Source organism: Aureobasidium melanogenum (assembly GCF_000721775.1).
Source record: "Aureobasidium melanogenum CBS 110374 unplaced genomic scaffold scaffold_9, whole genome shotgun sequence".
Taxonomy (NCBI): Eukaryota; Fungi; Ascomycota; class Dothideomycetes; order Dothideales; family Saccotheciaceae; genus Aureobasidium; species Aureobasidium melanogenum.
The window spans coordinates 242,774-266,983 of record NW_024470061.1 but is presented as its reverse complement, the minus strand read 5'-3'; the positions used below and the strand labels follow the sequence as shown (position 1 = coordinate 266,983).

The 24,210-nt window shown below is 49.8% G+C and overlaps 10 protein-coding genes across 10 annotated transcripts; 3 read left to right on the top strand and 7 right to left on the bottom strand.

Moving 5' to 3' along the window:
• Window positions 1-1,310: 1,310 nt before the first annotated feature.
• On the bottom strand, window positions 1,311-3,205 carry M437DRAFT_12161 (uncharacterized protein; the record flags this gene model as incomplete). The annotated part of the gene is made up of 5 exons (XM_041018650.1): window positions 1,311-1,866; window positions 1,920-2,271; window positions 2,322-2,340; window positions 2,395-2,565; window positions 2,618-3,205. Coding segments are annotated over 5 exons (1,686 nt in total), but the record flags the coding sequence as incomplete, so codon positions are not given.
• Window positions 3,206-4,180: 975 nt separating this feature from the next.
• On the bottom strand, window positions 4,181-5,768 carry M437DRAFT_47801 (uncharacterized protein; the record flags this gene model as incomplete). Its single annotated transcript, XM_041021531.1, has 2 exons — window positions 4,181-5,257; window positions 5,313-5,768. The coding sequence occupies 2 exons, from the start codon at window positions 5,766-5,768 to the stop codon at window positions 4,181-4,183; spliced, it is 1,533 nt and encodes a 510-aa protein (XP_040880130.1).
• A 1,338-nt stretch (window positions 5,769-7,106) lies between these two features.
• M437DRAFT_84145 (uncharacterized protein) lies at window positions 7,107-7,631 on the top strand (the record flags this gene model as incomplete). Its single annotated transcript, XM_041028055.1, has 1 exon — window positions 7,107-7,631. One exon carries the CDS (start codon window positions 7,107-7,109, stop codon window positions 7,629-7,631), a length of 525 nt encoding a protein of 174 aa, XP_040880129.1.
• A 162-nt stretch (window positions 7,632-7,793) lies between these two features.
• M437DRAFT_84144 (uncharacterized protein) lies at window positions 7,794-8,549 on the top strand (the record flags this gene model as incomplete). Its single annotated transcript, XM_041028054.1, has 1 exon — window positions 7,794-8,549. One exon carries the CDS (start codon window positions 7,794-7,796, stop codon window positions 8,547-8,549), a length of 756 nt encoding a protein of 251 aa, XP_040880128.1.
• A 332-nt stretch (window positions 8,550-8,881) lies between these two features.
• M437DRAFT_47673 (uncharacterized protein) lies at window positions 8,882-10,377 on the bottom strand (the record flags this gene model as incomplete). The annotated part of the gene is made up of 2 exons (XM_041021503.1): window positions 8,882-9,672; window positions 9,738-10,377. The coding sequence occupies 2 exons, from the start codon at window positions 10,375-10,377 to the stop codon at window positions 8,882-8,884; spliced, it is 1,431 nt and encodes a 476-aa protein (XP_040880127.1).
• Window positions 10,378-10,689: 312 nt separating this feature from the next.
• Window positions 10,690-12,127, bottom strand: M437DRAFT_47591 (Allergen Alt a 6; the record flags this gene model as incomplete). The annotated part of the gene is made up of 3 exons (XM_041021482.1): window positions 10,690-11,485; window positions 11,543-11,990; window positions 12,055-12,127. The coding sequence occupies 3 exons, from the start codon at window positions 12,125-12,127 to the stop codon at window positions 10,690-10,692; spliced, it is 1,317 nt and encodes a 438-aa protein (XP_040880126.1).
• Window positions 12,128-13,421: 1,294 nt separating this feature from the next.
• On the bottom strand, window positions 13,422-14,078 carry M437DRAFT_84141 (uncharacterized protein; the record flags this gene model as incomplete). Its single annotated transcript, XM_041028053.1, has 1 exon — window positions 13,422-14,078. One exon carries the CDS (start codon window positions 14,076-14,078, stop codon window positions 13,422-13,424), a length of 657 nt encoding a protein of 218 aa, XP_040880125.1.
• Window positions 14,079-15,365: 1,287 nt separating this feature from the next.
• M437DRAFT_65706 (uncharacterized protein) lies at window positions 15,366-15,968 on the top strand (the record flags this gene model as incomplete). Its single annotated transcript, XM_041024626.1, has 1 exon — window positions 15,366-15,968. The coding sequence occupies one exon, from the start codon at window positions 15,366-15,368 to the stop codon at window positions 15,966-15,968; it is 603 nt and encodes a 200-aa protein (XP_040880124.1).
• Window positions 15,969-18,219: 2,251 nt separating this feature from the next.
• M437DRAFT_48078 (Glycylpeptide N-tetradecanoyltransferase) lies at window positions 18,220-20,017 on the bottom strand (the record flags this gene model as incomplete). Its single annotated transcript, XM_041021590.1, has 2 exons — window positions 18,220-18,417; window positions 18,482-20,017. 2 exons carry the CDS (start codon window positions 20,015-20,017, stop codon window positions 18,220-18,222), a joined length of 1,734 nt encoding a protein of 577 aa, XP_040880123.1.
• A 316-nt stretch (window positions 20,018-20,333) lies between these two features.
• On the bottom strand, window positions 20,334-21,823 carry M437DRAFT_74998 (WD40 repeat-like protein; the record flags this gene model as incomplete). The annotated part of the gene is made up of 2 exons (XM_041026335.1): window positions 20,334-21,727; window positions 21,817-21,823. The coding sequence occupies 2 exons, from the start codon at window positions 21,821-21,823 to the stop codon at window positions 20,334-20,336; spliced, it is 1,401 nt and encodes a 466-aa protein (XP_040880122.1).
• Between the last annotated feature and the right edge of the window lie 2,387 nt (window positions 21,824-24,210).

Below are 24,210 nucleotides of genomic sequence, written 5' to 3'. Positions count from 1 at the left end.
TGCCAGTGCGAGGCTCTGACTTACCATGCTTCCCTGACGACGAGGGAGAAGAGGAATGTAAATGGACAGTCTACTCGGAATGCACTGACCAAAGCTCGTGGAGCGACACACGGCCTTACGACTACCAAATCAGCATCAACTAGCGCTGTCCGTCACTACTTTCATGATAACGACTATGCATCTTGTGCGATCGCCAGAGGAAGGAGCGCTGGTTTGGAAGCCTGACTTGACACCAAGCGAAGTCGCACACGGAGCTGCTTCCGCTGTTGACGCTTTTCCCAATCCAGTAACAAAAAAAAAATTCTCGGCATCAAAATGTGAAAAAGATGAACAATGCCTTTCGGCAATTAGAGCTTGCTGTGACTCGACCCGTTAGCCTGAGTCTGACAGAGGCTCAATTAGAATATAAATTACGGAGTACATACGCACGAGAACTTGGTAGAGCAAAAGATATTCCTTATGGTCCTCTTAGAGCAAAAAAGAATGGATAGCTAAGCTTGGTTTCGATCCAAGGTCCTCCGGGTTATGAGCCCGGCGCGCTGTTAGGAGTTAGTTTGATGTTGCTAGAGAGCAGGTGAAATAATATGTTACGAACCTTCCGCTGCGCCACTCAGCTTTAAGCACCTCAGTTCTGAGATGTGAGTCGACTGATCGACGGCATCAATATATAGTTCAGTCCTTTTCCGATCTGACAACAAAGCATGCCTTCCTAGTTTGATAGAAAAGTGTGCCTTCCTGATCTCATAAAACATGCAACTTCCTCATCTGACGAGAAGCGTGCATTCCTCAGCTTTCTGAGCACTTCATCTTGAATGTGAAAATTCTGGCAGCACCTTCCTGATGTGACACAAATCGTGCTTTTCTAAATTGACAAAACGCGCCTTCTTGTTTTGACGACGAGACATATAAATCTGAATTGATCCGGATATGGCACGCTGAGACTGCTTAAGCTGTTCTTCTAGTGCAAACTTGGTAGACTTGTTGTTCAATAGCCTAAATCACATCTTCCCAAGTCTTTGATCATCGACACTTCCACATCGGGCACGTCACGTCTTTGCAAATATCGCTAGACCAATCCAGGAATCGAGTCGAGAAATTAGAATAGAAGAAGAAGAACAAGCTGGCTTCGCTCAGATTAATAATTATATGTACATTAGGTATCAACATCAATTTCTCCATTCCTTGCATCCCGGCTCTTCCTTGGTTCCTTCATTTGGACCTACTGATCCAGGTTCTGCCTTCGGTTCCTTTGGGTCGTTCGCCTTCCTTCTGTCCAAAGTGCTGTTGTATTTCTCGACTGTGCCTTCCACCGGCTTGCAATGCAACCAGATCTCATCATCTGGCGAACCGCCTCCTTCCGTCATTCTCTTCCGCGCCATTTTTCTTGCCAACCCGGGAGCAACACGCCACGTAAACTCGTGCGGAATGCGCAATCTGGCGGCCATCCATTTCTCGTCCTTTGGTTTGTGCATGTCTACTTGGGCAATGTCCTCTAGGTGATGAGTTTCCTTGAGTAACAGCTCTTCGTTCGGGAATGCCTTCTTGATGCGAAGTGGTATTGAAGGCATGACCATATGTAAGAACTCCAGCGATGCGTTGACGTTGATGTCCAGAGCTCGTTCGGGATTGGCGCTTGCTTTCAAGAAAATCGAACATACGTTGGGGTACAACAACGAAAAGTCGGACTGTGAGACATGTATTGTTCCACGGACAGTCAGAAGCCACGCTGGGGATGGATGAGCTTCTTTCACCAGATCTGACACAAGGTCGAAATTTGATGGCCAGTATGTGAAAGCTTCTGAGTTGATGGCCAGAATCGGAGCCTGAATCTTCTGATCCTCCTTGTCTGCTGGTCGAGTGCCGCTTCTATAGGGGATGGTCAGTACAGCTGTTTTCCCTATGTTTCGGGCAAAGCTTACCCCCAGATGTCATAGATGATGCCTTGCGCGATCCATTCGAATCGTTTCTCGTGCCTCAGCATATCCACAACAGTTGCTGCACCGAAGGAATGCCCGGCAGCGATGACGTGTTGAGTGTTGACTCTCCCTGTCCATGCTTTCCAATCGATGCCGTCTAGACCATGAGTACTCGAAGCCTTGTAGCCTTCTTCGCGCATGTTTTGTGCAGCAATCTCTTCACCCTTTCCAGAGTTGATGATGTTTATGACCTTGTAAGCTTCTTCGATCTCCGCCAAACGAAGATCTAGTTGACCTTCTCTGAGTTCATGGTCAACTCCTTTGTCGTTATTCGGAGCTGTATCCATAGGATTATCTGGTCTTGTCAGTGCTAGTCTTGAGATCGCAACGACAAAAGGAACAAACCTTTGGGAAAGAGATAGTCCTTGTTGATGCGTTAGCCAGGAGGGATTACTGCCTCTTCAAGATCGACACTTACCATTATATCATAGTGCGTATCGCCATGGGTTCTGTGACGGTGTTTTGGAGCTCGGCGCTCACCATCTTTGTCAAACCGAACCTCACCAGTCCCGGGCTGATTTATGAAACTTCGAGGACCGCTCCCGTCTCGATGTTCCAATGCTACAACAACGAATCCATAACTCGCAAACTGTACTAGGTTAGGAACGATCTTTGCTCGCCAGGATTTCAACTTTGCCTACCTCACCGCAAACACTCGAGTAAGCAGTCTTGGTGCCGCCTAAACCATGACTGAAGATCATGAGGGGAAACTTTGGCGGGGCATCCTCTGGTTCATCCTTCTCTTTGGATTCCTCTTCCTCTGTGGTCTCGCCCGACTTCTGGTCATCTTGCCTATCGCCCGATTCAGGAGGGTATTCAGATGAGAGAGGAGCATTTCGAAATGCTGGAAGCTTCGTAAACATCGTAGGTAAAAAGATTGGCACACCCAAGGATCCAACGCCTGCAAATTGTCCGTAGCCTTTGGCCATACTGATTCGAGGCCGACCCAGCCATAGTTGTCTCGATGGCCGTTTCTTCTGCGGCGGAGAAGCCGGATAGTAGATTGTCAACAGCACAGTCTTCAATTGCAGTACGTGGTTTCCTTTCCGCGTGATGTTGGTAAAGGTTCGGGGGTTTTCAACAGGCACTTCAATCTCCATGGTCCCTACAGAGTATGGTCCGGAATATGCAGGTAGCGATCTCACCGGCAAGAGCACAGTCTCACGCAACGACTTGGGAGGACGCGCTTTGGGCTTCTTGGGGTTCCGAACCTTTCCATTGCCAGACAAGAAGCCATGAGAAGGAGCCGGCGCCTGACTTTTGTTTCCGGAGATCCATGGTGGTAGAGACATCCGACCCGATCTTATGGCGCGTTGCCCGGCACTTCAAGAGTTCAGTCAGGCCTGGGTGAGCACGTGGGGGAGCGCGTGAGCGATAGATTAGCGAGGTCGATGTATGCGGCGTCAATCTGCAAAAATGTATGAGAAGGACAGATCAAGGAGATATGTATCCATTATTTGATCCTTCTAACTGTACAAACACTGCCACAATCGTGACAATTGAGTTGTTCGGCCCTGGCACTACCGCGGAAAGTGACGGTGACGTCAAAAAGGTTGAAAATCCATTTTAGATTTCGTGGAGAAGAGACATTGATTACATTTCTCGGACCGGCCATACAACGGAAACAAAAGTTTCGCGTAGCTACTATCTGCATGAAAGGACTGGATTGTTCACTGATGATCAGTTTGCGAGACATCCAGTGTCAAAATCCTTTCGAGATGATCCATGTATCACAACTCGTCTTGAAGCTCATGTCTCGAAGCACGGGGTCAAGATTGATCCTCAGCAATCTTCGACACCTGCTGATGTACTGTACAGTTCTACTTCACTGGCGTTCCAGTATGATCGTTTAGGCACAGCCGGCATCGATGCTCACTTTTACTTCAGGATTTGGTGCTCCGTGCCTATCCTATTGGAATTGGTGTCATCCGGAAGGACCGGAGGAAGAGACAAGCAAAGTCAAGCTTCCGCTAGTTGCCTATTCTCTTGTTGCCAAGCATACTAGGACATTCACGAGTTACGAGTCAAGACACAAAACTTGATGCGGTTGATGTACCTTGTTAGACTAAGTGTATGTTTTGAGATAGGAATGATAACATGGAATTGGCCAATCTTTGATCGAGAATTTCCAACCAACACCGAATGCCATCTCGATATATAAATGAGTGTTCCAGGGTCCATCGCCATAGGAACAAGAATACGGATTACAGCTGACTGGCTATTTGAGGAAAGCCCATCTGCTTCGGTGCAACCGTCGGGGAGTTCAAGGGGCTGCGATAAGATCCAGGAATTGGTACAGACTCGTAGATTCTCTCACCAGGAGCCGCGGCAAAGTGTTCTTGCTGTTGCTCCGTAGGTTGTGCCTGCATTGGTGAAGGTGATCTCGAATCTGCTGGCGATGTGTAGTTGAGCGGAGTGAAACCAGTCTGTTGGATCTTTGGAGTCGAACCCTTGGTCGGAGGTGGCTGTAGCACGAATGGCTTTGGAGCTGTGGGCTGTTGGGAAGCATCGACGTATCTGACACCTTCGTCTTCTACTAGTCCAGCTTCAATCGATGGCCCAGCCTTGTAGTAGTCGACAGGCGGTCTCCAACCGCCGTCCCTAGGACTCAAAGGTCCATTCAGACCAGGTGTGTTTGGTGCAGACTGAGAACGCAGCTGCGCAAGGTAAAGATCCGAGCGAGCGCGATCACGGACAGCCATAGACTTGCGCAGCTTTCTCTTAGACCAGATGCGGTAGAACACGAATGAGTAGCAGCCGATCGCGCAAAGCTCGACGACAATCTCGATCACTGCACACACCAGTGACCAGTTCTGCAGGCGGCAGACAAGGGCATAGTTGACGACATCGGAGAACAGTTCCTTACGCTTGTTCTCTTTGCAAGACCAGCCCCAAATATCCTGTCCATTGCTGTTGGTCCTAGCAGTGTTCAACACACCGGCGCCAATTCCCCACATGAAGATGCTAAAGGCGAAGAATCCAACAGCGAAAACAGTATAGTAAGTTTGGACCTTTTCGGCTCTCTTGTGCCCACCTCGCCAGTATCCCCAAAATATGGCAATGCAGAATACCATGGAAATACAGGCAATGACGAGCAGAAGGATCTGGGGCCACGGATTCGTACCCATAGCCCATGGAGGGAGATTGCTTCGGGGGGAGAGCCGCTTGGTTGCATTGAAGATTGCAAATGTTGTTCCAAGCATAGACAAAACAATCAGAGAGCATGCAAAATTGATGCTTCTCAAGAACATCTTCGCCGCACGAACTCGTGTTTTGATTTTCTGATTGATATATATTAGTGATTTGCAGAACTAAGGTCTCATAACAAATACTCACAAGATCCTTGGCTTGCTCCTTTTCGGTAGCGAGCTCTCTCTTCTCTAGAATGTGCTCTTCCTGGAAGGTGGGGCTCATGAGGTTACCAAAATTCCGTGGTGCCATGCCGGGCGTCTTCATAGCACTCTTGAGAGGAGGGCTCAAAGGTGCTTCACTTCTACCTCGAGGCAGATGGTTGTTATCTGTATCTTCCATTTCGACTGTTACGTGCGAAGTGTGCTTGTCATCGATATAACCAAATCCGATGTCAGATGGCTGTGGCTGCGGGCGAAAGTGATTTGTTGGTACAGCGATGAATGATGACCGAGGTGGATCGATTGGTGAGTTGATTGTCGTTGCTTCGGCGAAACGAGCCACTCGTGGAGATTTGAAGGAAGAGGCGAATGAATTCGTCGATTCAGCTCGTGGTCTTGAAGAGCTGTTGTCTGTAGCTGCTTGGATGTCGTTGGTATTCATGCTTTCAATGTGAAATGGGGCTGACGTGAGATGACTCCAAAGGATATCACAGAGACACACGACTCGAGGGCCCAGCTCAGGACCTTTTTTGCTTCTTCACAAGACTGGCGGAATGGTGCTAGTAGAGAAAGATACAACAAAGTACACAGCATATGATGGGGAGGAGTCTCAAAGGGAACGGTGCAGGAGATGCCAACCTTTTGACACCTTAGACGTCCGGAGACAGAGGTAGTCAGATTTGGAGGCGGGCTCGTAGCGCCAACAAATGTGCGACATCAGTACAAGAAAGATGAGCGGTAACTGACCTCTTCCAGATGCTAGTTCGTAATGCTGATAGGCCAGTGGTGACTCGTTTCTAAAATGGGCGCTTAGGATCTGATCGACCGCACAGCCCGAGGTCTCACGAATAGAAAGCTGACGCTGAACCAACAATATATGGAGCACAAGGTGACTTGACCAAGGATTTGCTAGGTGAAGGACATTTTGTTGGCCAATTTGTAACCCGCTTTAGGTGTCCAAAAGCACTTCTTAAGAATGGTCAAGTTCGTAGAAGCGGAAATTTGCTATATTAGCTTCAGAAGCGTAAGCGCCCATGGCAGCACAAGTCACAAAGATATGCGGTCTGGAGTCGAGTCGGCATGCATGCGACCTGTGTGAACAAGCGGAGGTGGTAGCGAATGGCAAGCGAGTGTCGGCAGCCACGGATTTCAAGCGCTTACAGCTCAAATTGCTTACTCTCTTGACTTCCTTCGCAACCATGCATACCATGGCGATCAGACCTGAAGGAGTGACTTGCTGACTGGAGGCGCATGATTGGTGCTGCTGATGTTGTCAGAAACTTGGAATGACATGTCCCGATCAACACTGGAAGATAGGTCGCAGGAAGAACCTCGGCATCCACAAGATCGACAGAGGCCTTGAGATGCAAAAAGACCTCTCTTGTCTACTCAAAGAACACTATGACGATAGGGGCCAGCATGACTGAGATCTGATGATGCACAAGCCTGCTGCGGTCTAAGTATGATAGGGACTTGGTCGTTACGCTGGACTAACAGCGGGTATGTATTGCTTCCACGCCAAAAGGCAATGACAGCCGCATGACATCGAAAGGCAAGTGTAAGTGTTTGCGGGCCAGCATCGTGCTTTCCAACTTCTCCAATCCTATTTCTCCGGGTTTGAAATACGACAGAAACCAATTCCTCTTTGCATCGATCAACAGGAGTAGCACCGTCAGACCTTATCAATCCTTCTTACTTTGATCATCCTTTCATTCATACGTACTCTGCAATGTTCTCTAACACCAATACCACTCACCCAAAAAACACCATTCTCAGCATCATGAGCTATGCTCTCAAAGGTCCACCACTTGATTTCAAGCCTGACGTTCACATCAACGCTCGCCGCCTCATCAATCCACCATCTGAGATCCGCAAAGCCTTCGATGGTCGTTGCGAAGGCCTTCGCAAGAACCTACGTGCAGATCCCGTCTTTCACGAATTACTTGCCGAAGCTCAACCTCAGATCTTCAAGACTGAAGAAACCCGAAGAGCGCTACTGAAAGATTGTCACGACAACAGTGTTCACATGATTGAAATCAGTGTCGCAGTGGCCTGCGTCAGAGGTCGTCATCGCAGTACAGCTGTTGCTGAGGAGCTGGCCAAGTTGCCCGTATGGCCGGAACATTACGACGTCAGAGTATACCATCGCGATGTCGACACACCTCACCGCTACCAGAAATGGCACCAGCAAAACCTGGCGCGTGAGAAGAGAGGCGAGACTGTTGGCATTGACGGTTACGGCGTTGAGAGTGATCCTGACGAAGACGATAACGACGACGACTACGATCACGAAGGCAAATCCTAGGAAGATGATAACAAGACCAAGCTTCGAAGCGCAGCATGGTGGGAGGATTTCAAGCAAGACTTGAGCAACTTGAAGAGCAGAGATCATCTGAAAGCTGGAGGCTCGACTGACCCACAAAACCTCTCGCACGTTTCATATGAGCACCATGAAGGACCTGTTGATATGCATCAACAAATTGTTGCGCAACACCACGTGCTTGCAGAGCATGGAGGGCTTGCCACGAGCCAGACACAGAACCCTCAGCACATTCCGTCTGTCAGAACCGGACATGCTCCCGAGACCCAGGTATCAACTGCTCAACACCCCTTGACTGCGAAGTCCAAAACACCTGTCAGTGTCCAGCAGACTCATCAGTACGACCCACCTGAGAAGTCTCCAGAACATCTCGATACTCAGGCGCAGGCTCTACAGCACACACTGCTGGAGAAGCCTACCGTGCCAGCTGAAGTTCAAACACAGATGCCCGAGAAGGTCGAAAGACCTGTCGAGACACAACAGACTCCCCAGCACATTCCGGCCGAAAAGTCTGAAGTATTGCTCGTCTTGCAGCCACAGGCCCTTCAGCCCATTCCATCTGAGAAGCCTGAAATACCCGCCACGAGTCAGACTCAATCTCCACCGCCAATCTCATCAGAGAAGCACGAGGAACCTGCAAAGCCTCAGGCACAAGCTGACCAGCAGAGTACACCTGAAAAGTCCGAGAAACCTACAATTTCTGCTAAGAGTCAGACTCAAACTCCGTCAATCTCATCCGACAAGCACGAAGAACCTGCGGGACCTCAGGCACAAGCTCTCCAACAGACCGTACCCGAGAAGTCTGAGAAGCCTGCCGATATCTCAGAGGCCACTCAGCACAGTGCGATCGAAAAGCCTGTTGAGGCTCAGGCACAGCCAGATCCTCAGCACGTCTCGACTTGAGTGTGATAATGGTTTTGAAGCACAACACAACATTGTGAATCAAGAATCCATAGCAACCTAATACCTATGTCCTTCAACCTGAGTCTTGTCAAGTAGTTTCTCATAACGTGATTCTAGTCTGTCAAAATAGTGTCTCTTTGATGACCATGAATCTGGGCACAGGGATGCTGCTAGCTGATGTTGACGAGCCGTGATCTTGACCAATGGAAAGAAGGACGAAGGGATAATCATGAAGAACGCCTTTCAATATTTTTTGCAGCCTTGCGCAAATTGTACAAGTAGAATAATACATACAGAAATACATCTTACATCCAAAGGATATCATAATCCTCCTAGATGCGAGTCTTGACAGTGCCCTTCTCGAGCTCGCCAACGATACCACCGCCACTCAATGTCCACTTCTCTGCAACCAAGTTGTCGTTGACGGTTTGACGCAACATACCGCTCTTGGCATAGTATTCCATGATGCTGCGTGCCTCCTCTCTGCTCAAGCCCTTGATCTGCCAGACATCGACGCCGTTCAAAACGTCAATGGTTCGCTGGTCAACCTTGACCCAAGGATCCCATTGGGGAACTTCTTTCTTCTGTGCGAGGGCGGCATTGCGAGCCACGGCGTGGTCGAAGCCAGGGATTGAGGGTCTGTTGCTGCCAGAGTCGGCGGCGAAGATCATACCTCCATTGGGAAGAGTCTGCTTGCCCGACAGCAGGCTGAAGAAGTGCTTTACGATGGCCAGGTCGTGAGCGTGGATGGGCTGGACGTCTGGGTTCATGTATGCTGAGTCGCGCATAATGTGGGCAACAGAGTCGATGGTGAAAACGACAGGGGGACGGGAAAGACCCTCGCCGTCTTTAGAGGGAGCGGTCAATTCGGCCCAGAGCGCGTTGTAGATTTCGCAGGCGATTTCTGGGTCTTGGGCGCCCATCATGGCGAAGCGGTCGAGAGAGATGTTTTGCTGGACAGGAATGGACAGCTCGTGCTTTTGTGATAGGCGCAGCTTTGAGAGGACTGTGTGGTTAGCTTTGGCGATTTGGGCCAGCAGGGCTGCTGTGAAATGAGGTTGGTTGTAGACGCCGGGTTCGTTGGAGGGTGCGTAGGACGAGTTTCCGAGGATCAATTCTTTGGCTGTACAAGTAGTCAGTATACTCTGAATCTCTCTTCCGCTTCGTTCTCTTCTGCAATGCGCTTACCCTCGGGAATGTGTACAACGATCCAGCCCTTGAGCAGAGCCATGGCCTTGGCCTGCAGAGCCAAAACACTCTTTCCTGAGCCACGCTCTCCGTACATAACACGACGCACAGAAGTCTTCTTGGCCTCAATCTCCTGCATCAACCTGGCAAGTTCGGCCGTCTCCTTGCGCACCAGAGTCGCCGGTCTTCTGAAAAGGCTCCATCCTTGGGTAGGCTTGAAAGCCTCAGTTGCGCGCAGAGCATCAATGACCTCGTTGCTGAGACCCAAGACCTGACCCTCAATAGCAGCATCGTGGATGTTGGCGGCCGAAAGGTTGTCTAGACCCTGGACCTCGACGGCGTTGGTGTTGGACAGAACAACTCTCTTGCGCATAGCCTTGCGCTCGCCCTCTCCCGGCGGTTTACCCGTTCTTCCTCCAGCTTGTCCCTTTCTGAGTTTTCCTTGCTTGCTAAACGAGGCGTTGGCTCCACGGCCGGGTTTGGCGACGGCGACGCTCTTCTTCTTGACGGCAGAGTTGGCTTCCAGAGCGGCGCTGGTCGAAAATGCTGCTGTCGCTTGTGCTGTGATTCGTAGCGAGCTTTGCTCTAGTGTGCCTACTGCCGGCCTGGCCAGGCACCGCAGACAGATTGATCCAGACATGGCGACAAAGGGACTGCCTATACCACGCATGCGTGCTCAAGTGCCCGTCAACTTTCAAAAGTCCGCCGCAGGTGCCAAGCAAAACGCCGACTCCGCGACTTGCACAATTTAATTATGCAGCACCTCATTAATTTTGGCTCACGATCACCACATGTCACGTATATCAGTCAGGCAAGTACAAGTAGATGTGTTTGAACTGTGTTTGATTCTTGTCGTCGTCAAATTTTTGAAAAAGGGGATATAACGTTTGTGCAATAAAGAAAACCTGGCTGTCCGCCGTCCGTTTTTACTCCTGTGTCATTCAATGCGAATTTACATGTTGACAGAGGTGCGGAACTTGGATCCGGCGTAGACAGCGTTGTCACCGAGCTCCTCCTCGATACGGAGGATCTGGTTGAGCTTGGCAAGACGCTCAGATCTGGCGGGAGCACCAGTCTTGATCTGGCCGGCACGGAGACCGACAACGATGTCAGCAATGGTGACATCCTCAGTCTCACCAGAGCGGTGAGAAACCATGACACCCCAGTTGGCACCGAAGGCGTCCTTGGCAGCCTGGATGGCCTCGGTGATGGTACCGATCTGGTTGACCTTGAGGAGGAGGGCGTTGCAAGCCTTGGTCTCAATGGCCTTCTTGATGAAAGCGGGGTTGGTGACGGTCAAGTCGTCACCAACAATCTGGTGCTCGTAGACCTTGGAGAAGTAGGTCCAGGCCTCCCAGTCGTCCTCAGCGAAGGGGTCCTCGATGGAGACAATGGGGTACTTGGAGGCGAGCTCCTTGTACTGGTCGGCAAGCTGCTCGTAGGTAACCCACTTGGAGGAGTCGGAGTCGGGGTTCTTGAAGTCGAGGTCGTACTTCTTGGCGTCGGCCTTGTAGAACTCGGACGAGGCAACGTCCATGGCAATGTTCATCTTGCCAGAGTAGCCGGCCTGCTCAATGGCCTCGGTGATGAGCTGGAGAGCCTCCTCGGCGGTCTGAATATCAGGGGCAACACCACCCTCGTCACCGACGTTGCCGGCAGACTGGCCGTACTTCTTCTTGGCAAGAGCCTTCAGCTTCTGGTAGACCTCAGCACCCCAGCGCATGGCCTCGGTGAAGGTAGGAGCGTCCCTGGACATAGGAGTCAGCCAATATTCAGACTGAAGATGTCAAAGAGGCAGAACTTACGAAGGAACGATCATGAACTCCTGGAAAGCGAGACGGCCACCGGCGTGGGAGCCACCGTTGAGGACGTTCATGAAGGGAACAGGGAGGACGTAGGGCTTCTTGGTGCCGGCGAGGTCGGAGATGTGGGCGTAGAGGGGGACACGCTTCTCGGCAGCGGCGGCCTTAGCGACGGCCATGGAGACACCGAGAATGGCGTTGGCACCGAGCTTGGTCTTGTTGGTGGTGCCATCAAGCTTGTTCATGAAGTCGTCAATGGCGCTCTGGTCCTTGACGTCGAGGTTCTCCTTGATAAGGGCGGGAGCAATGACATCGTTGACGTTGGCGACGGCCTTGAGGACACCCTTGCCGCCCCACTTGCTCTTGTCGCCGTCACGGAGCTCGCAGGCCTCGTGGGAGCCGGTAGAAGCACCGGAGGGGACAATGGCACGGTGAAGACCGCTCTCGGTGACTAAGATGGCCAGAAAGTCAGCAATTGGCGCCGCAAATAGCAGAAATGTACGTTTCAGGCTCACCGAGGTCAACTTCCACAGTTGGGTTACCGCGCGAGTCGTAGACCTGGCGGGCGTGGATCTTCTGGATAGGCATGATGCTGGGAGGGGAGGGTCAGTTTAGGGTCCGGGAAGCTGTGAGGGCGGTAACGCGGGGATTTATGAAAGGAGGACGATGCGGTAGCTCCGGATCGATGCTCGATGCTCAATAGCGAAGCAAGATAGAGTCCTCGGCTATAGCAGGGTCAAGCCGTGGTGTTGATTGATTTCGGGCAGAAACGGAGAGGTGAAGCTCGATGGTCGACATGGCCGAACATTCCCCGCAATTGACGACCGTGTCAAGCTCCTAGAGTTCCCGGAAAGGTGGAGGAAGGTAGTTCTTACATTTGTGATATGGTTTGTTGATGTTGAAAGGGAAGAGAGAGGTTGTTGGTGGACGACAGCAGGACTTTTTGAACGCGCCCTCAACCCCTCCTAAGCACCCACCCAACAAAGCTGCTGCAGCCTGAGCACAGGCCATCGGACGTCGACTCACCTTTCTTCACCTTTCCAGCGAGAGCTACCCGCCGTGATCGGGCCGAGTGAGCTGTTGCTGAGAGCTGAGAGCTTGCTTCACCTGTCCATCACGACATTCACAACATGAATTCAAGTCTGTTCTGCGTGTTCCACTACAATAACGTGACATCTATCTGCTGAGCCATATCGCCAGCCGCAGGACCGCCAGAATGTTGGGCCCGCCCGTCGTCCATACTGCACTGCGCATTATCTTCTCTTTGCTTCTTTCCTTGACCATATCAATGTGTGTACCGGCCTGAGCGGAGATTGCTCACACTCCGGCAGCTTCGTACCCGTGTCGCAACCATCGTGTATCACTGGCGGCCAACCCCGTTGTGCGAAGTCCGGTCACCACATTCTATGACTAGATTCATGCCTGCGCAATGAGTTTTTCAACACCTTTTCTGTGAGGACAGTCCTATCGGCGCTTATCTTATTCATGTCCGGCCTCTGCTCAACCTGCTTGATCGCCAAATTAATGTCCAGGCAGTCTGTCACAGAATTGTACCTCCCTATATGGACCTCATCTTCTATTCATGCAACCAAAAACAATTCAAATAAAAGTTCACATAAGTGTTCACATCGTCATTGACCCATAGCAGTCAGACACGAGCAGTATTATCTCATCTCAGCAAAATCGTACGTATATCGAGTAACGTTTGAATATTTCATTTCCTCAAAAGACATGCCAGAGGTGCAGCATATTCCCCTCCGACAACGCGAAATATGAAAAAGAAATAGAAAAAAAAAATCGTTGGCCTAGGCAAACCAGCAATGGCCAGCTACAGCCAAGTTCTAGCACGAACACACTACTCTTTCAGCTTGGTCGACCAGGTTTAGTAGACTTGACCGGGAGCATCACCCCAGCCGTTCCAAAGATGAGGGTTGTACTTCTTGCCCCAAGAGGAGAATGCAGGGTCACGACGCTCAAAGTCGTTGAAGTTGGCCTTCTCTTCCTCCTCAGTAGTGCCAGTCTCAGCAGGCTTGGCAGTTGCGGTGGTAGAGGCAGTGCCAGTAGCCTCAGCCTCACGACGGTAGACTTGGCCAGGAGCATCGCCCCAGCCGTTCCAGAGGTGTGGGTTGTACTTCTTGCCCCACGAGGAGAAAGCAGGATCGGCCTCACGGCGGTAAACTTGTCCAGGAGCATCACCCCAGCCATTCCAGAGATGGGGGTTGTATTTCTTGCCCCACGAGGAGAAAGCAGGGTTGGCCTCACGGCGGTAGACCTGGCCTGGGGCGTCTCCCCAGCCATTCCAAAGGTGAGGGTTGTACTTCTTGCCCCAAGAAGAGAAAGCGGGGTTGGCCTCACGACGGTAGACTTGTCCAGGAGCGTCTCCCCATCCGTTCCAGAGGTGGGGGTTGTACTTCTTACCCCAAGAGGAGAAGGCTGGGTCAGCAGCAGCCTCAGGCTGAGGTGCAGGATTGGCCTCAGCGGCAGGGGAGGCCATGGCGACGGTGGCCAAGCCGGCGAGGGCAATGGTGGTGAACTTCATGACGAATCTCGTGAGGTTTGAAGAAAGAGAATGTAGAAGTAACTCTAATGGTGAGTAATTGGTCAATCGATGGTGATATGGTCTCTTATATGTTGTTTCGCTGGCTTTTTAGCGTTGCAACAGTATATCAATAAGACTTGACAAAGGACCACACATTGGCCATGGCTGACAGTATACCCTTGACGAGGGCTGACCTCGAAGACTCGACAATAAAGTCTCAAAGAATGTCTCTCGCAGATACGTTCGAACTACGACGAGGAGATTGGCAAGGCAACATTACTCGCGATCAACACAAGGAACGGCCTTGGCAGCCAGTATTGGACTCGCGCCATTTGTCTCTGGGCATGAATCTGGCTTTGTGTGCCTGGATAAATGTTGTCAGAAAGTTGTCTTGGTAGGCCGAATCCTGGCATCAATAAGCCGAATTACATTTCTGTATCTGGTGCTCAATAAGAAAATCCCTCGGACCTCGATCTCAATGAACCGACCAAAACATCATCTTATTTCTCGACTGTCTAGACCTAACGCTCTGATTTATGGGTATTGGCTGAGAGCAATGGAAGGAGCTACCTAGATCGACTTGATCACAGAAAGATCTCCAGAGCCCAGCTCCTTGTTTGTGCCTGCCAACCATCAAGGCAGGCTTTCAACTCTGATTTCTTTCGTGGTCACTGAGCGCTCACCAGTTATACTCTGCCTCATGAGGTTTCTGAATGGTGTCGCGATTAGCTGCACACCTGGAAAGCCTTAAGTACAAAAGCTTAAGTCTTAAACACCCATATGTGAGCTGTGAACTAGCTGGTCACAAGGTTCAATTCTCACCAATGACGAAGAAAGATTTAAGCTTCTTCATCAAGGGCATTCGCTCCAGGACATAGTTCTTCCACGCACCACCCTCTCCGTGTTTTTTACTTCATCTTTAGGATGATCTGTTGACTGCTTGCACCTTCCAGAAATATTTCGTTGTGTGATTGTCCGATGAAGTATTAAAACAACCTTGTTTGCACTTCTGAACGCAACCATTAGCAAACGCACTTTCCGTTCACAGCACAATTCTAGAAGCAACTACCAAACACGCACCTTCCATCCACAGAATCTGCGCAGCAACCACACATTCTGCATCAGCTCTTCGCACAAGTGGAGTCGACACACATGAGGAAAGAGAGTAAAACTACAGTCTGATTAACGATCCACAACTTCACTCTGTTGTCCGCGCCGCTTAACCATCACCAGGCTGTATCGCTTTCACTCAATTTCCCGCATCGACACCATACAAGCACTGCGATCATGCCAAACCCACACGCCATCACCGCCTCCGAGAGCTTCAATGCCTTGCTGGAAGATACTCTGAGCTGTCTCGCAATTGCTTTCATGTTCTGCTTCATCAATACGCTGGCCAGAACCAATGTCTATGCCATGTACGGTTGCTCCTTGTCTTTGATCCTGGCGTCCGCCCTCGGCTTCATGTACACATATGACATTCTCGCAGCCAAGCACTCGTCTTGGCCAATCGTCTTTAAGGTCATCAACTTAGTTGCCTTTACCAGCATCATCGCACAAGAGATCTGGTTCATGCACAAGGCTTACACACAAATCTTTTCTAAAGAAAGGCTCAAATGCGAGGAACTCCAGCTCAAAACCGCGAAACTCCTGCACCAGTGGGTATTCAACCTGGAGAAGCAGGAGGAGATACTCAGCAAGTGGGGGCACGTACTCAGCGAGCAGGGAGACAACCTCAGCAAGTGGGAGGAGGCACTTACTAAGCAAGAAGAAGAACTCAAAAAACGAAATGAGCCAGCTACAAAAGCAGAGAGGCCAGATCTAAAGGGTCTGGAAGTCGGCAGACAGCTAGTCAAACGTCTTGAGGACTTGAAGGAAGAGGCGCCATGAGATAGGATGCCTACTAGACCAAGCAGTGGTGGTGTCTGAAGACTTCGGAACGCGAGAAAGACGACGAGGGGAATTGCTGTCGCTACTAAGAGCGGCCAGTGTCTCGGTCAGTGGAGTTTTAAGGAGAAAAAATGGTTGCTGAAGACACACAAAGACGATTCGCATCATGTGAGTATCACGTCCAAGACAGAAACTATGTCACCAAGCTCTGTTGACGTTTAACACCTCTATCATACAGCACTGACTAAATACTGATCTTGTATGTGTATCATGCATAATCGTATATCGAAGAGAGTGAACAAGATCAAAGAGACAGTATATGGTCAGGTATGAAAGACGTTGAACACCTTGGTAAGAAATGTCGCCTCGCTGATTGGTATGTGGTATTTGCTAATCGTGTTTATTGCAGCTTTCATAAGTCAGATACCATTATGGCGGCCCAGACGCTGCCAAAGACGATGCGAGAATGGTCTGCATAGCTTACAGAGGAGATGAATGGCAGAGAAGAGCAGGGTTGGTACGGAGTACCTCTGCAAATGGACTGTAGTTTTGAGACGGTTCATGAGATATCTAGAATGAAACGCACTCGATTTCATCGTGCTTCTCGCTGGTCATGTTCTCACAAGCGGATTGTCGTCTTTCTATCTCGCTGCTGTGTTGGTATGCTTTCGGCATGATAATCATAACCTACACAACTACATCCAAGATCTCTAACTCACCATTCCTTGCTGTCTTGCTTACAACCATAACATCTGTACACAAAATCCCTAGGCAAAATGTCTCATCTCGGAAACTGTGCAACTCAGTAAGATTCTACTAGTAGCTTTGCAGTCAGGAAAGAAAGGTTAGCATAGATGAAGACGTAATAACTCTTTTCTCCGCTTTTTGATTGTATGATCTAAGTGATCACGTAGGAATATAAGCTTGCTTCGTCCTAAGAATGATGGCGTTCAAAATATCGAGAAACGTAATTTGCTCGTGGTTCAAGCCCAGCAGGAAGTTCACCAGCTGCTCGAGGGATGTGTACGCTGGGAGAATTAAAGTACTTGATAATTGACTTGTAGGACAAACAGATGATAATGATGAGGTAGAATAATGCTTAGCATGATACGGCATCCGATGGCAAACTTATCGTAACGTGTGGTCAAGACACTGGTCAGAATAGCAAGAGCGCAGGAGTCTGATATTCGAGTATCATTCTGAGTTCCTGCTTGAATAGATGGCTTTCGAATAGCTGGTTGACCTCGAGTGTTGATTGCATACTGGCGCGTCACCAATTCCAACGAAGGGAAGGTATGATCAAGTCGAAGTCTGCAATACATCTTAGCAGACGTAACAGCTGCATACCTCTTTGCCTCACTGCAGATGCACGAGTCTCTTGTAGTCAACAACTATCATCCGCAGTCGTAGGATACAACCCAGACACGTTCGACCTCAGCACAGATATCACACCGCGGTTTCGAACACGGACCGACCTCAATCGACCATGTCAAAACCAGTCGATGCTTGGATGTCCTCATCATTGGTCTCTTTGCTAGGCATTCCTTAACAAGGTGGATGCCACATCGCGTTGATGACATTATTATTATCGAAGGATCAATACTTTCTTTGGAGACATGATTACAGATATTCTTAGGCTGGAAGGGAGGACCTGGGGGTTATGGAGAGCTTATATACACGAGCAGCGGAAATTTTTTCTCTTTCCTCTGACAACATTCGAGTTATCAGTGCTTTTGTTCCAGTTGTGTGACCAGTGTGAGTAAGTATGAGTTTGTTGATGACCAATGTTAGATCGAGACGTCTTGGCGAGGAAAGAGCCTGCCATCTAAAGGCATTTGTCATATAGACGAGAAGCAGTGCGGAGCAAAAAAACATTGGTCGGGGTGTTGGAATGAAAGAACTTTGCTGTCAACCCGGGGCTCGGGTGTTGTAGCATAATTCTGCGTTGCTTCTTCTCGCTTAAGTTCGTTCACTTCTAACAAACACATCAGCTTCGCTAGGAGAATGGGAAGAACAAAAAGCAGAAGACACATTTGACACGCAAAAAAAGAAATGGACAAGGGTCGCGCAGAAAACAATCGGAAAAAAAAGGTGTCATGTCAAGCTGTTCTACTCATGAAAGGCTGCGCCTGTGAGAAGAGGTTACGATTCGAATTGTTTTAAGCGTCTTTTATTTTCTGTCTCTCTTATACATTGCTGCTAGAGGAAAGGCATGTGGCATGCAGAAGAAGCAAGGTGTTTGAATCCTCTTCTACAGCATGACAACACCCACACCACCGCGCTGTCTAGCATCGACTTGGTTCTTGGAGTCGACACCAGAAGGCAAGTCAGCGGTACGGTAGTTGAAAAGGTAATAGTGGAGTTGACCATCTCCAGGGCCGAACTTTTGATCGGAAAGGAAGAGAGGGTTATCGAGGAGTGTGAGGGCGTTAAAGACGTCGAATTTGGCCTTTGGATGGACATGTTAGTGATTTTGTCTTGAAAAGATGTGGGGTGAGAAGTGGGTAGCTTACCTGTTTGGCGAGAATCAAGGCGTCCTTGACCAGCAAGTTGAGACGGGCCTTGAGGACATCATCCTCGTCGTTTTGTTTTTCAAAGGCACTTTCGGTAGCATAGTAGAAGAGGTAGGCAGCGCGGATTGTGCTCTGGTGGCTAGCGTTATGAATCACAGAGCTTTCCAGGCTGTAAAAGCTGAAGAAGTCGGTGATCTTCTTGTTGTTATCTTCGACGACATATGTCCAGACGACACGCTTGCTGCTCTTTGGGTCGGTCTCTTTGTCGACGAACCAGTGCAGGACTTCTTCTTTGTTGAATTCTTGAGCCATCTTGACACGCTTCATGTAACGTTGCAGCAGGTCTGTGACTTGGTCGGCGTCTTCTGCACGCATCAAGCGGAGGCCGGGAGTTACAGTGCGCTCTGGCAGACGGTACTTCGAGATCTGGCGCATCTTAGTGCTGCCATGAGGAAGCGGGCTGAAGCCAACGTTGTAGAGCTTTTCCCAGTCAAGAGCACGGTGGAAGTAGCGGCAGCTGGCCACAGGCTTGGGCAAGACAACACCAGCGGTGTAGATGGCCTGGTAGATACCTTCGAGGTTGCAGCGACGAGTAATTTCCATGATAAGAACAGGAGCAAGACGCTTGCTGCGGAGCTTCTTGTGAACACAGAGGAAGTTGATCTCTGCTGTGTTGATAACATTACCGCGAACATTGAGTCGTACGGGCACACCAGAGATGAAAGCGACCAACTTGCGTGATTTGGAGGCACGCACACCAACGTGCCATGACTTGCGCCAGCCAGGGGCCTTAAGAGCCCAGTTGAGAGTCTCGTTGAGGTAGTTGAAGCGGAACATGGCCTCATCATCTTCAACGTAGTGGTTGCAGAGCAGCTCTTGGACCTCCTTCAGCTCGGCCTCATCCAAGAGATCAACTTCAGACCACTCAAAACCGGCAACCAGAGGAGATGGCTTTGTAGAGACCTTGGTAGGATCGACTTCTTTAATAGGACCCTCGACGACCGACTTCTCAGCGGAAGCAGCCTTCTCATCGAAGCGAGGGACGGGCTGGGTGGACCAGAACTTGTAGTTGGCCATATCTTTTGCATTCTTTCCCGAGCTCATACCTGTCATCAGGTCGGCAGCGCTGACAGACTTGAGAAGTTCGCGCATGCTACGGGCATCGAGAGATGAACCGCCCTTGAGCATGGCCTGGGCCAGGGCAGGATTGCTTTGTACCAGAGCATTGATCTGCGAGTCGGACAGTTTGTCGACAGTCGAGGCGGGTAGCGGGTCTTCGGCGGAAGTAGGAGCAGCAGGCGTCTTGGAGGAGGAGGTGAGATTTGAGACGGCATCCTTGATCTTCTTCTTCTTTGATTTTTTGGCGGGCGCTTGTGTCGAATCGTCGTTGTTGTCTTCTCCGCTCGACTCGGCGGCCTCTTTCAGCTTGTCGCCTTCTTTGGATTGTTCATCGGACAGTTTGAGGTTCTGGACGGCATCGTTGACAGCTTCCTGATTGACAGGAGCGTCTATAGGTTTCGACTCTTCCTGGGGCATGTTGTTGGATGGTGTAAACAAGTCGCTTGTTGCATGCGCGCGAAGCTCCAGATGGCTCTCGGACCCTTGGTGGGGCTGCTCCTCCAAGAATTGTCTCCGAGCACGTCACTTTTGACCAACTTATCCTGACTTACTTCAGTTCTACTCTCTTCCTATCAAGAATTCATTCATCGATTCACTGCATCACTATAATTCGTGCGACGGAAAACCATTAGTGTTCGATGAAAAGGGCAACAGAAAGTAGGAAGACTCGCAAAGCAAGACTCCGTCGCCATGATACAGGAGATAAATTGATTCATTGCCCTCTCCCATTTCTCTAGTCCCAGTACTTGATCAAGCCATCCAAAGCACCCGTAACAACCTTGGATGTCTCCTTGGGCTGCCACTGTGCAGCGACAACAGCAGACTCACTCGCCTTGATCTTATGCCACATCTTGCACGTCTTCCAATCATAGAAGCACACGTAACCGCCGCTGTCTCCAGACATAACCATGCCGCCATCAGGACTGATAGCCACATCAATGGCATAACCGGCATTGTTGTGCCCACGATAACTCTTCTTCCTGTTTTGTCTGAATCTTTCTGTAGATGCATAGACGACGATTTGGTTATCTGAGCTCTGGAAGGCGACGTATTTGCCAGATGGGTGTGGACTTGAGCGTACCATAGGGAACATGTAGGGTTCAGCGACAAACTTGATGGGCACGGGGATACCATATTCCCATGCGCGCAAACTCTTGTCGTCTGAAGTGGTGATGAAACGACGGTTCTCGTCGCAGAAGGTGATTGTGTTGACTGGACCCAAGTGGTGGTCGTACTCTTGGATGGGTGATTCTCCAGGCGTCCTCGTGTCGAATTGGACGATTTTCTTGTCGCTCATACCAGCCAGGAATTCGGTAGCCGAGTTTTGATCAGGTTGGAAGCGAACAACGTGAGGAGTGGCACCAGTGCTGAATCGGCTGATACATTGGCCAGTCTCGGTGTCCCAGAGCTTCATCTGTCTGTCGAAGGAGCCTGTCATGAAGCGAGAACCATCGTAGTTGAAGCAGATATCCGACACAGACTTCGTGTGGCCAGAGTAAGTACGCAGCAACTCTCGCTGGTGGTAGACATCCCAAATCTTGACCTTGCTGTCGGCAGAAGCTGAGAGCAGCAGGTGTCCAGCATCAGGAAAGAAGCGTAATTGAGTGATGGCCTTGGTATGTGACTTCCAGGTATGGAGCAACTTCTTGGGCGCATAGTTCTTGTAGTCGTCTGGCAGGTCGCCCCGTAGATCGATGTCCAGATCTTGTGGTACATGCATGTATGTCCTGCCCTGGTAGTCGTACTGCTGGCTTCCATGGAACTCGGTCGTCTCTTTCGAACCATCCGACTCAACATATGCAGTGCCAGCCTTTGACGGAGCTGCAGGCTGCGGCGCAATCTCATCCTCCTCGTACTCGACCTCGACCTCCTCTTCACTGCCTGAACTGTCGTCAGGTCTTTCGACTTCATAACGCGCCCATGGTCCCTTGTATGCGCCCGCACCGTAGACGATACTGCTGTCGCCTTTCCCCTCTCTCTTGCGCTTTTTGGTCGGCGGCTCGTGGTTTGCTTCGACTGCTCGGTGGGCGTTGCGGAAGGCTGTCTCACTGATGACAATCTCGTCGGCGTAACCAGTAGGCACCTTGCCTTTGGTACTTGTCCGCTTGGCTAGTTCTAGTTGTTGGTCTGCCATCTCTGGTGTGTTTGGTCTCGGAGGAATGTTTGCGACAAAGTGCTGCGTCACTCACTGCTGCCGTTGTGAAGCTGCAAAGCACAAGCCATGACAGGGTGTCCCATGATTGCCTTCAACTGACGGTCGTCCCTTCCTTTCTCCCAAAAAGTATGACCAAGACTTGTCATCCTTCCTTCATCTCTTGAAGATATTAACTTGCATCTGTCTGCGGCTTGACAGTAGTTCATTCTCAGGCACTATCCTTCTAAATGCGTCCACAAGGGTGAGGCCCTTCCCTGCTGCCTCAGCCCAGGCAGATACTCACCAGCAAACCTCATAAGTTCATCTAGCTTGAAAAGATTTACGAACCAGTACCTATCTTCACGGTGACTTTCTGAGATAAGAGCTTCAAAGGGGATCGATTTCTACGATGAACATACCAAGATGAGGAGATAGTGGCGAAAGCACTGCATTCCAAACTGTGTCTATAATTGGGACGGCATGAACGATATCAGTGAGTTGAGAGACAGAAAAGTATGAAGAGGAGAAGAATTACATGCACAAGCAAGAAGAAAAAGAAGAGAAGTGTGTTTGAATGAGGTTATTTTCCAGCACTATCAGGTTCTCAAATATCCTTTCTGTCCTCCCAAGTCCTGCTTCATGACGTTGAAGTACAAAAAATGCTCAAAGTTGTGAAGAGATGCCCCTGCCCGTACCCAAATCCTTGAGTTTTGTTTTGCCTGTTTGTTTGCCAGCCCCAAAAACCATGTCTTTCCTTGTTCTGAAGATGAAAAAGCTCCTCAAGTCTTTCGAATCGCGCACCACCACCCAGTAGAGAGACCAACTCTGCAGCCGCTACCCATCAAACCAATGTCCAAGAAGTGTTGATCAAGCGAACCAGCTGAGATAGTCTTCTGTCCCAAACACCCGACTTCAAAGCTGGCCAGTGACCATATGCAGAAGACTCTCCTCAAACTCAACACCTTGTAGCTCTCTCAACCACCATCAGCGAAATGATTTCTGCCAGCAGCATACGTCAAATCGGGATGTTTGCTTTTTCGTCCCCCAACCTTGACGTCCGCCACTGTTTCCTGGCTGCTCGTGTTTCAGAAGAAATCGCTGACTTTGCTCAACAAAAGCACGCTGATTTGAACTGACTTCTTCGAAAGCTGCTGACCCAGGCACTCATATGCAGTCCATCTCGAATGTGTTTTTGGAGCTTTTCCCAAGTTTTCCAAGTCAAACACATCGAGATGAACGCTGAGATAGCCATGTGTGCAGGTTGCGATCGAAAAAGAAGCAGAACAGTGATCATAGTTGCAGTGCTGATGAAGAGCAAGAGCCATTGAGATCAACTTACTTTTTGTGCTTTGCAGAAAACGAGTGGCTTCTGTACTCGGATGGTTCGCGTACTTCGCATGGAGAGATGAGCCGGTGCGTCGCAAGTAAGAGCCCTCGCTGGTGATGTGCTTGTTGCTGAGAAGTCGAATGGCGGACTGCTGATCTCGCTTTACGGCTGTAGTTCGCAAGACGTGTGCTGTTGGAACAATGGTGAGAGCGTTGTTGACAGAGAGCAGACATCTTTCCCGAGTAGCGAATGTTTGAGACGAGAAACCCAAAATGCTGAACGCTGATGTGCCAAAAGATAGTACCCCTGAACCCGAACCTGTTGAACGTCAGATGAGTTGAGAGATGGATTTTACCAAGTACAGACCTTGATAGTGCCGAAACCTCGATCTTTGTTGAGAAATTGAGCTTGATACAAAAGAAAATGTCGATTCGTTGTTGTAAGAAATGGTGTTGGCGTAAAAAATGTGATGATGATGAAGAAGTTTCTGTCGATAAAAATTGTCGTTGTTGTTGGCAGGAGCGAAAAGTCGAATTGTTGTGTGCAGCTTGTGCGATGAAGTGAAGTGGAGTAAAAGTAAAAGTAAAAGGGGAAGAGTGGGTATAATGTGCAGAATGAAGTGAAAAAGTCGAGTGTGGTGGTCCTAGATTGCTGTTTTTGTGAGTGAGAAAGTCAGCAAAAGTGAAGATAACTCACTTTTGAAGAAAGCGAAGAGCAAGCGACGAGAGGTTGCGTCTTGACGAGTGGCGGGAGTGTAGTGGCATGCTTAATCAAAAGCGCAGTGCGAGTGAAGAGGCGGCAGCTTGTTGGTAGCAGAAGAAAGGCGCCTACGCATGGCGTGAGACGAAGCAAGAGCTGAGTGAGTAAGACTGATACACTTACCTTGATGAGGTATGAAAGATGTTTGAGAAGATGTCTTGATGTCGATGAAGTCTGATGTTGGAAGTGGAAGATGGTTGACCGATGAAGAAGAAGACACTCGATGCCCAAGATGTGTAAGAGGTGTAACGATCAGACTTGATGCGCAAAGGCAAGAGACGCGTCAAAGGGTTGTTGTGCGCATAATGGAAAGGTGCTGCGCGCAGTGGAAGATGGAGTGCGCAGTGGAAGATGGAGTGCGCAGTGGAAGATGGAGTGCGCAGTGGAAGA